Below are 10,542 nucleotides of genomic sequence, written 5' to 3'. Positions count from 1 at the left end.
TATTTAACAATATATACCAAAAAAATACAAAAAATATCAATTTCTTTGTATTCTTATATTAAAATTCATCATGTTTTCTTCCTGTGAAACAAAATATGACGTGTGCTTGAACCAACCAATTTCAACCAATAATATCATGACATCCACCCATCAATCAGTCTTCAACTTTTAGTGGCACAAAGCTAAGATTCATTATGACATGCCCACTTTTCAACATTCAAATCAAATTCCTCCCAACATTATGTCCCGCCTGTCTATCCTGTTTCACTCTGAAATACGTGATGATACGGAAGTTAGATACTTTCAAAATACTGTTTCATCTGGACTTTAATTTAGCTGGGAACAACACTGATGACAGCAGTGAGACTGAACAAAAACAGCAAGTCGTAAAACCAAAACAATGAGCTGAAAGACACTAAAACGCTCCACAGAAGTGAGAAGAAAAGCAGAGTTTGGTGACAATGTTTTTGTGGGTTCATCATTACCAGCAAGACCTTTTACATTATGCATAGTAATTTGATCTTTTGTCAGTATAGAAATATAGATTGAGCAGCTTTGATAAATATAATATTTTTTATTATTTAGATGCAATACCATTTTAAGATACGCTCCAAAATCCTTGAATCTGACAGCTTGGTAAACCCAAACTACAGTGAGGGTGACCTGGAGACATTTGTCCTCCACAGGGTCTTCAACTTCCGACGCCAGAGGATTGTTTTCTGCATGGGGACATGCAATCTGAGTTGGAAATCTTCAAAATCTCCATTGCAGCTGCCATGAGTTACAGCCATATTATTAGTACCTGCCATGTCGGCAACCAGAGAAGAAGAGGCCAGAAGGATGGCAGCTTTTCTGGTGAAAGAAGCAAGAACTTGGGTATTTGGGAGGTTTGGGGAGGCCATCTTGATGAATTTGTAGGTGGTCTCATAGCTTTTATCTGCTTAAATACTGCTGACCTTGACTTGAGATATTGTCAAGGAGTTGAGGGAACTCAGTAAACTCTTGAATCCAATCTCCTTAGAGGACCCAGTCTCAAGACTTGCAAGACGCCATGTACATCTCTCAGACGGAGGTCGCTGAGGTAGTCCGAAAGCTCGATAGTATCTCTTAAGTTCTTAGAAACTAGTAGGTCTAGCTAATTTCAAACTAGTTACTTACTAAATCACGTTGCACTATGTCTTAGCGTGTAAAGACTTATGTAGAGTGTGAAATTGGTTGCTGGGAAACATAGCCATTCAAAAGTAATCAGCTATTCAACAAGAAGTCACCATAGCATAAGCTGTAGCTAACTTCCAAAACTACTGCTTTTGGAGGCAAATTAGATATTAACCTTAAAATCCTTTGTAAATGTAGTTATTACTTTTGTTTTATTTATGTATGCATACATAGAGAAATATGTGTGTTTCACAGTTAATAATATTCATGCAGTTTAGAATGAGTTATGCTAACCTAGCTGACATTATTTGGTCCTTTCAGTGTGATGTTATAGGCATAACAGTTGTAATTTCAGGTATCTCATGTTACTTTCATGAAATGTAATAAGAAATCTTTCCAGTTTTCATCATCATTACACTGCTTTTTTATCAAGTGTCAGGTTGTCTCTTATATTCTTCACTCTAAACGGGCGACATTAGCAAGCTAACGTAAGTTTTATCAGTTGGTTCAGTTAGCTGTAAAAGTTACGCCTGGCAGTAGAAAGAACTAATCTCTATGTAATTACTAGTTTGTGTGGTGCAGTCTGTTTCAATTTAGGGATGTATAAATCTCTGCTTAATAAACATGTGTTATATGCACTATAACTGTGCTAGGTTTGAACTTACGAACACCTGGTGGATGAACGTCACCCTGAGGCTCTAGAAAAAGGGGACAGGAGGGTTGGCAGGCTGGTTTGCAGTCTGAGTCTATGGTACTCTCTGCAAAACAGTGAGGTGAAAGACATAATGTATTTTTTGAGAACTGTTCACAAGGGAGAGTATGATAATGTGTGAAATCAAAAGGCGGATTGGTGATGAGGGTGTTGCTTGCTTACAATGCAGGAGGGCTGCATGGTAAGGGGGGAGCTGAGCCTGAAGGTGAGTACAGCTAGTACGACACAGTTGAGGTGATTCAGGCATCTGATCAGGATCCCTCCTGATATACCTCAAGTGTTTGTCCCCTCCCTGTAGAGGTACTCTGGGAAGAGACCTGTGAGGCAGTCACAGAACACACTGGAAGGATAACATATCCCACCTGAGCTGGGAATACTTCAGGTTCCCCCTGAAAGAAATGGATGATTATGTATATGTTTTCATTCCCTTGTTCAGCCTGATGAGAACATGCAGTATAAAGTTTCCCAAGTTGTGATTTAAATAAGGCAACATATGGTTAAAGGATAAGTAAACAGGAATAAGAAGCTGATTGAGTATTAGAGGCCAGATTGACAGTTTTTTTTATCATACTCTACTATAAACACAATTTAGTTGGTACTCTGAAAGTTGAGACTGAACACAGAGTCCCTGGGTACATGCAACTCATATTATGTGAGAACAAGACAGTTTGAACAAGATAATAGTGACCACCAGCTGTTATACTGTACACACATATGTTCAGAATACATTAGTGATAAATCAGATATACAGCCTGTAGTTTTGTTTTGTTTTCTGGTCTCAGATGTGAAACCTGCTGGGAGATCAGGGGTTTTAAATCAACCAATTATTACCTCCATATTATAGAGGATCTAGAGGCATTTTAAGTAAAAGGAAAGCATTCTGTAATATTTAATTGGAAAATATGAGGCTGTGATTATTAAAATAGTTTTAAATGATCTATATTTTAATTAATATTTTTAAAGAGATCTAGAAATGACAAAAATTAACACAGGTAGATGACTAAAAGAGATAAACATACACCTAACTAAATAGTGGAATTTGTACACTTGTTTAATGTGAATATAAACTGAATTTACGCATAAATTTAACAAAACAGTTCTTTTTTTGGTGAACTATTTTTAATGAACAAAAGAGGCAGACAATAATACAAAAATACCAAAATAAGAATTTTACATATGGAATGGGTACACGTCAGAAACATGTATAACTGGACTAGAAAGGAATGATGTAGTCACATCATGGCTCTAAGTGAATCAATTATGTCCGACAATACCCTCATATTATGGGTTTGTGCTGTTTGTAACATGACACAGGATTTTTCATGAATAGCAATATACACTGCATTATTCAACCATGTGCTAAAAAGTGGAAATGTGGGGGAGTACCACAACTAAAGAACAGATTTCTTTGCCGCTGTAAGACAGACTACAAGGAGTCTGCACTGGGGGATTGATAGCTGAAGTGGGGAATCGTCATTAAGAAGAAACAGAGTTGGTGATGGTGTTACTGTAGTGTTTAAAGCAGTGGATTGATCCAAAATCTGGAAACAGACAGAGAGTCCCAAAACATATGTAACAAAACATTCTTCTTATAGGGTTACATTTGTATTTTGATTCAACAATTAAATTTATATTGTTTATCCTTTTATAAATTCCGTTGAAGTTATTGTGGCACTCCAGCTCACTAAAATTCATTTTTTCACTCCTCTTTATGTTAATGATTGTATTGTTTTATTGCAGGTTTTAGTTTCAGGGTTTTTTTTTTGGTTTTTATAATTATAGATGTATTATTGTTTGAGTAGTAGTAGTTGTAGTAATAGTAGCACTCTTCAGGCAGGACCCTTCCAGCTGTTCCTATGTCCCGGCTCAAGACAAAACAGAACTTTTTATTAATTTATACTTTTATTTGTCTTAGCCTAAAGTTTTATGTTTCCAGTTCTACAATGTTTTACTTGTTTTATTAGTTAATTTTACTGTTCTTTATTGTATTCTATTTTCTTCTCTATACCTTTAATTGCTGATTTTTATCTAATTGCAGTGCTGATTTGTTTTAATTCTTTTCCACATAAAGCATTACGTAACACTGTTTTAGATGTTACATGATTATTAGCTATATTTATTACTGATGTATTAATTTTTATACTAGGGAAGTAGTAGTAGTATTAGCTGGTGTTTGTTTCATTGGGCACTAAATAATACATTCCTGTGTAAAATTTGAAGCCATATTATCGTAACGTACATTATCTCTGTGGCTATCAGTGTGAGAAATCATTGACATACGACACTAATGTGTGTAACAAAACCAGAGGGTGTAACACAGTGGTACTTTAGCAAAGACAGTACATACAGTACATTAGAGAGTAAACTGAGAGTCAGGAAGCTTTAAAATCCATCTTGTCTCCTCGGGTTATCTTTACAGCCTCATATGTCATTCATATAATTCAAAAAGGGATATCAATAAAGGGGTAATAGCTTTTACCTGTTTTTGACCAGTGTTCTTTATTAAAAAAAGAATATTCATTACAAATATTTAGTACATTCACTGAATGTCTAAATTTGGTCATTTATGTTTGTATCAGCACACACAGCATATAGATATCATCATTGCATGCTGCAATGTGGTGTTATACACAACCGCTGTCACTATCATGGCCAATCACAGGAAGTATTATTACCTGTAATTACTTGTTTTTTAATTAAACCTTTAAATTAAGATGTTATCTGTTGATTTATAAATGAGACGCATGTTTAAACAACATTCCAGACTAGATTTTTTTTTTTTACAAATACAAGTTGAACCACACGAATGTATGATGATGTAGATTCTTTAGTTTAACAATGAAAATAAATGTACAACATTTATTCTATCTGTAACCTGCTGATGATGACTGTGCAGGGGTGTTCCCATCCCAAATACCTTCATATCCCAAGGTGAGAGCAGAAAACTATAGCTAAGACACAGACATAATACTAGACAACACCATAGCTTTGTCATGTAGTAGGTCAGTTTCATTGTTCAAGCGTGAGATGGTCAAAGTACAAAACAAGACGAAAGGATAATACAAAGGATTTGAACAAGGATTTAGTTACACTATAAAAGACAACAGGAGAACATTGGTCAGACCAGTTGGAGATACTCTGAAAGATGCTGTGTTTGTGCTTACAGGTAAGTAGAAGGTAATTATAACGCTTTTTTGTCAAAATATTATAATTAACATTCAGTCATCTGCCCAGATTTCAGGGTATGATGGTGCTTTAAATTTAAAAAAAAATCTATATTATTACAAACATATTTTTATCATACATGTTAGAATGGCATTTTAATTTCATACCCTTATTTCAATATGAAAGTAGATAGCAGATAGTCATAATGACATATACTTATACCAATAATAGGATTTAGACATTTAATTTACTAAAAAAAAACAAAAAAAACTTAAAGATTGTGAACTTTTGCCATTAATTAGTTCCACTAAAGGAACTGAAAGCAAAATCTAAAAAAAAATCATTATTTTCTACAAATTGTGACATGTAACACACTTAAAAAAAATCTTGAAAATTCAAGTGTACAGCCGAGTGAAGAGAGTATAACTGTACAATAATTTGGGGCAATGTATTAATTTTTCTTAATTTAATCAGATAATCAGTTGTTATCATTATAGTCTGACAAACTAAATTTATTGGCACATATACTCTGTTTATACAGTATATATATGTATATATATATATGTATATCGAAGCTGCTAAAAGTCATGTTTCTGCATTACAGGTGATAAGTCAAAATATGGCTCCACTGGGAAGGTCTACTTTGCTGCTACTCTTGGCTTTCTCGGTATCAAGTAAGTTCTGTTCAGTCTTTAAAATTTTAATTCCTGGATGAATAATAAATCCGACACTCAAGATGTAAAACCATGTTGAAAGGGACTTTCAGAAATGCATTAACATAATAAAACCTTAAATCAATGGCCAATTTTGCCCCATTTGAAGTGAATATATTACTAATACAAACATTGATTTTTCCCCTTTCCTCTTCGGTAGATCACAGAACAAAAACATTGACAGTTTTTGTAAATCTAATAAACTCATTTAAAAGACAGAACAATCCAAATGCCTGACAAGCAGCTTGTTTTCAGTGTCGACAGGGACATTTGCAGCAAGGATCATTGGGGGTCAGGAGGTCCGGCCTTACTCTATCAAATATCAGGCATCCCTGCAGTTCGAGACTGGGCAACACTACTGTGGAGGAACCCTTGTGCACCCTCAGTGGGTGGTGTCTGCTGCCCACTGCTGGAGACCGTAAGTACTGACAGTAGATACTACCAGACAAGGTCTATAATGATGTTTTGAAAGGAAATAAGATATAAGAATGAAATTGAAGACATCAAATTATCATTTTTCTATATTTTACAGTTAAAGTGTAAATTCTAAAGCAACAAATCTCTGTTTTGGCCCTCAGGAGCACTATGATGAAGGTGGTGTTAAGTGAACACAGTCTGAAAACAACAGAAGGATATGAACAGGTCTTCAATGTCTCAAAGATATACGTCCACAACTTTAAGTACAAGACTTTCAACAACGACATCATGCTCATCAAGGTATGCAAAAAAAAAAAAAAAAGAAAGTAGCAGCTTAAAATAACAGATATGGTACATGGAGCTCTGCACACATGCATACGCTCCTCACTCCTAATAGATGAATTATTGCTTAGTCAGCATCTCACAGCTGTGGTGCTGTAACTTTGTTTTGTGTTACAGCTGGGTGAGCCGGCACAGCTGAATGCCAATGTCCAGCCAGCTGAGCTGCCAGACGAAAACACCCCTCCAGTTTATGATGACGTCTGCACAGTGAGCGGCTGGGGTGTGACACAGATTTACAGTTACTACCTCTCCCCTGTGCTACGTGCCGTGGACGTGAGAATTATGCCTTACTGCAGCTATTACTACTGGGGCAGGATCACTTCAAACATGCTGTGTGCTGGATCTCGAATGGGTGGCAAAGATTCCTGCCAGGTACAGAAAAAAATATTTTTCTTTTTTTGATTTAAAGGTTTCTTGCTCTGTGCATGTTTTAATTACTGCCAAACAATGTTCTGTATAGTACATAATATATTTATTAACATTGAAGGATTGGTTCACAAATAGTACTTATATGCCCATATATACATTAAAATCATTACTGGTCACTTTAATTGTCACCTTAATAATACATTTTATTTATACTTTGCTTTTAAAAGGCACTCAAAGTATCTTATCCATACCGGTTGTGACGAGATCCCTTCCTAAAGTGATTCCTTCAGAGCGTGCAAAGTCCTGAAAAATTATTTATTTTTTAAGTGTGTAGACACAAGATATGGATCCTGTGTGCACAACATATTAACACAAACCAATAACTTGTGCACACAAGGGAAAAAAAGTTAATCTTTTGGGACTTATGGTTCATTTACATTAGATTCCAATGTAAGTGAACAAAATCCACAGACCCCACTCAAGAAATGTGTCTTCAACAGTCTGAATTAGTCCAATTAAGTGGGTATCTTCCAAGGTTAAAGTATGTACAAAAGAAGACTAACTTTGGAAGATATGGTTGGTTTATGCTCAATCACAATTAGTTCATACAGCGAATTGTCGGACCAAATCGGAAATCAAAAATATTTATAGTTTTTCCGAAAACCTACACCAGGTACCATTTAAATACAGAGATAATGGTGCATGGTTTCACAGTCTCCCCTGCAGGGTGGTTGTTCATGTGAAAAGTGACATAAGGTGGATTTATGGTTCTCCGAAGATGCACGTAAACGTCTCTGCGAACATACGCAGGGAAGGGTGTTTATGGGTAGCGGAGGCTACGAGGTGACCCCCGTTCATGTTTGCCTTCTTGCAGCCTAGAGAGCCATAATTCCACCTTTACTGAAATACAGTTATTGTTGATAATGGAAAAAGAGAGCACATCTGCACAGCTGGCCAATTACGGCGTAAAGTGGGTGTGAATGTCACATTACAGATATTGACAGAAATGAAAAACTCTGACCCTAGGTCAGAAAGGTGTTGGGGGGAGGGGTTTCTGAGGCTATTCGACCGTCTGACAAGCAGTTCTGACGGATTATGGTGGTGCCTTCATATTAGCTATACCAGAACTTTAAGAAGCATTCTTGCACAGAGGGAGGAATGTGGATTTTAGCCTCTATCACTTACATTAAAATCGCTTTAAGAAGCCAGTATGGAGAGGAGGAATAATTACAGCGACCAATAACTGTCAATGTACATATGGGCATGTGAGTTTTCCTTTAAGATAGGAAAAAATGTGAACCTATCCTTTAATATTCCCTTAGATCAGATTAAGAATGTGATGAGATACTGTTCAGCAAATACTGCACACTAGTCTATGCCAAGACTGAAATAAAATATGTTTGTTTATAATCTCTCATTCGTCTCGGTGATCCACAGGGTGACTCAGGTGGTCCCCTCATCTGCAACGGTAAGTTTGAGGGCATTGTCTCCTGGGGTATCAGCTGTGCTAATCCATACTTCCCTGGAGTCTACACCAAAGTGAGGAACTACGTCCAATGGATCAATTGGATTATTGACAACGATACACCATGAACAGTCACCGACATCCTTTATAAGCAGCCTGCAGAGACGAGCTTCTAAATGTATTGATTTTGGTCACTACTGAGAACAGATGCAGCCGATTAATTGCTGTAATTTGTGTCATAGTCAAAGGTGATTTCTGAACTGCTGCTGTGATCTGAACACAGCATGGAGTGAAACACAAACATAGGTCTTTATTATTTTCTAGGGCTTTCTTTGTGTTTTGTATAGTACAAGACGTTTATTTGACACACTTTTTACGCACTAATTGGAATTAATTTGGTTCTACTCTATAGAGGCAGGGTTATCAGTAATTTCCACATATAAGATTGGAAATCTATTAATATGCTTATAATTCATTGATTTTCATTCATTTGTCACCCTGATAGAGCGATGAGATTCAGAAATAAAACCGTCATTATTTTAATTATTATTAGCTGAAGCAGTAGTAGCATTAGCAAAGACACTGAAGCTGCATTAATGATGATGCTCTGTGGGTTTGTCACTACAGTCAACACCTTTTATATTACATTCAGGCATTTTATCCATCACAAATATCAAAACACTGATTAATGCAGCTTTAAGAACATCATACTAACGTTACTGTGTCTGGTGATACTTTCCTAATGTTACTAAAAGCACTGAATTAATGAATAAACTACCCACAGTGACAATAAAGATCAGTTGTTTCTCTTATGATAAAGACTGTCTGTTTATACTCCCAGTAATCTCTTGCTCTGTCCTTACAAGAATAAAAAAGCCACCTCACATGCTGAATCAGTAACATCTGTCTAAAAAAGTCATGAGGAAGACGACATTAATATTCATGAGTCCTAGAAGGCCAAAAGAGGTTGCTTAGTGTCTCTTATGACAAAAAAGGAACTTCTTCACCAGTAAGTCACTATTTCTGCTCATTTAATTTAATTCAAATTTGACATATTGTCCAAAACAATAACTATGCTGGTAAAGTAGATTAGTTGCAATTAACCTGAACTCAGACTTACATACTACCTGGATTTCTGTCAAGATAACAGTTAAGTCTCAACCTAAGCTATAGGAACACTGATTACGGCCACAGTACATTTAGCAATTCAAAGGACCATATGAATGTGCACCAATGTGAAGTTTTACCTCTTTAACTACAAGTTATATATACTCTATTACATTTTTGCTGTCCATTTTTGAATGGATGCTCTACATTCATCAAAATCTGTGACAGTCTGTAATATTTTGATGCACTCATATTTTCACAGCTGTTACACCACCATTTTTAATAACAGCTTTCAAAATATAGTATGTGACCATGGTAACAGCTTTTGCAGCAGCAATACTGAATAAGATTAGCATCATTCTGCTCTTATTCTTAGAATAATGCATTTTCCAACATGAACAGGATATTCTGGAAATGTGTGGTAAGTCAATAATAAGGTACAATGTCTTTCCAAATACCCACAATAACCACACAGCATGAAAATAATGAAATAATCAACATGATGGATTTAGCATGAATGCAATCAAATGTTCATATGTGTCTATATAAACTATAAAAAATTGCAATAATATTATAATATTAGCTTAAAAGGGCAACAATGAATGAGAAAACAGAAATTTCAAATTAAGCTTATTCTGAATAAATGAACTTGACAGTATAAACTCATGAAGCTGTCATGATACCTGACACATAACTTTTGCAGGCCTGTTATTGATTGATTCAGGGCAGTTTGGGGTAGACATGTTTGTAGTCCTTATTTTACAACACTGCAGCCAGCATTTAGGAATCATACTTGGACTTTTCTTCCAGTTACTTTTACCACATTTAGGCCAATATAAACCTGCTAAGACCTATTTTTTGCTTGGTTTTTTTCTGACACATGCTTAATTCTTATATATTTTATACATACAGGTTCAGATCACATATGTTGACATCTCATACACTTCATGTTTGTGTGAAGGAGAATTGCTGTGTTTGTTTGAGTCTTTCTCCCTCTAGTGGTCAAAAACTATTAAGGTTTTGGTTTAGTGTCAAAAAACTCCAGACAGACTACCTATAAACTATGTTTTCTCATGATTTGATGTTAAAATTGTAGC

At 35.7% G+C, this 10,542-nt stretch overlaps 1 protein-coding gene across 2 annotated transcripts; it reads left to right on the top strand.

Annotated features, from left to right (window-relative positions):
- Window positions 1-72: 72 nt before the first annotated feature.
- Window positions 73-9,625, top strand: LOC137184966 (trypsin I-P1-like). 2 transcript variants are annotated; one of them, XM_067593129.1, is made up of 6 exons: window positions 73-5,033; window positions 5,637-5,706; window positions 6,001-6,163; window positions 6,324-6,462; window positions 6,622-6,876; window positions 8,311-9,625. In XM_067593129.1, exons 1-6 carry the CDS (start codon window positions 5,013-5,015, stop codon window positions 8,464-8,466), a joined length of 804 nt encoding a protein of 267 aa, XP_067449230.1. In that variant the 5' UTR covers window positions 73-5,012; the 3' UTR covers window positions 8,467-9,625. The 2 variants fall into 2 exon arrangements, with proteins under 2 accessions (XP_067449230.1, XP_067449229.1); XM_067593128.1 differs by having other exon boundaries at window positions 73-5,706.
- The last annotated feature ends 917 nt before the right edge of the window (window positions 9,626-10,542 follow it).

The sequence above is a fragment of the Thunnus thynnus genome, chromosome 6, assembly GCF_963924715.1.
Source record: "Thunnus thynnus chromosome 6, fThuThy2.1, whole genome shotgun sequence".
Lineage (NCBI taxonomy): Eukaryota > Metazoa > Chordata > Actinopteri > Scombriformes > Scombridae > Thunnus > Thunnus thynnus.
Note: the sequence above shows the minus strand (reverse complement) of the source record. Positions and strands in the feature narration are given on the sequence as shown.

Excerpts from the sequence above, each read along its gene's own strand:
- LOC137184966 (XM_067593128.1), top strand. The coding sequence starts at position 5,595 with ATGTATATCGAAGCTGCTAAAAGTCATGTTTCTGCATTACAGGTGATA. Across the intron at positions 6,164-6,323 it reads GCTGCCCACTGCTGGAGACC|GAGCACTATGATGAAGGTGG; the intron begins GTAAGTACTGAC and ends TTTGGCCCTCAG. Across the intron at positions 6,463-6,621 it reads ACGACATCATGCTCATCAAG|CTGGGTGAGCCGGCACAGCT; the intron begins GTATGCAAAAAA and ends TTTGTGTTACAG.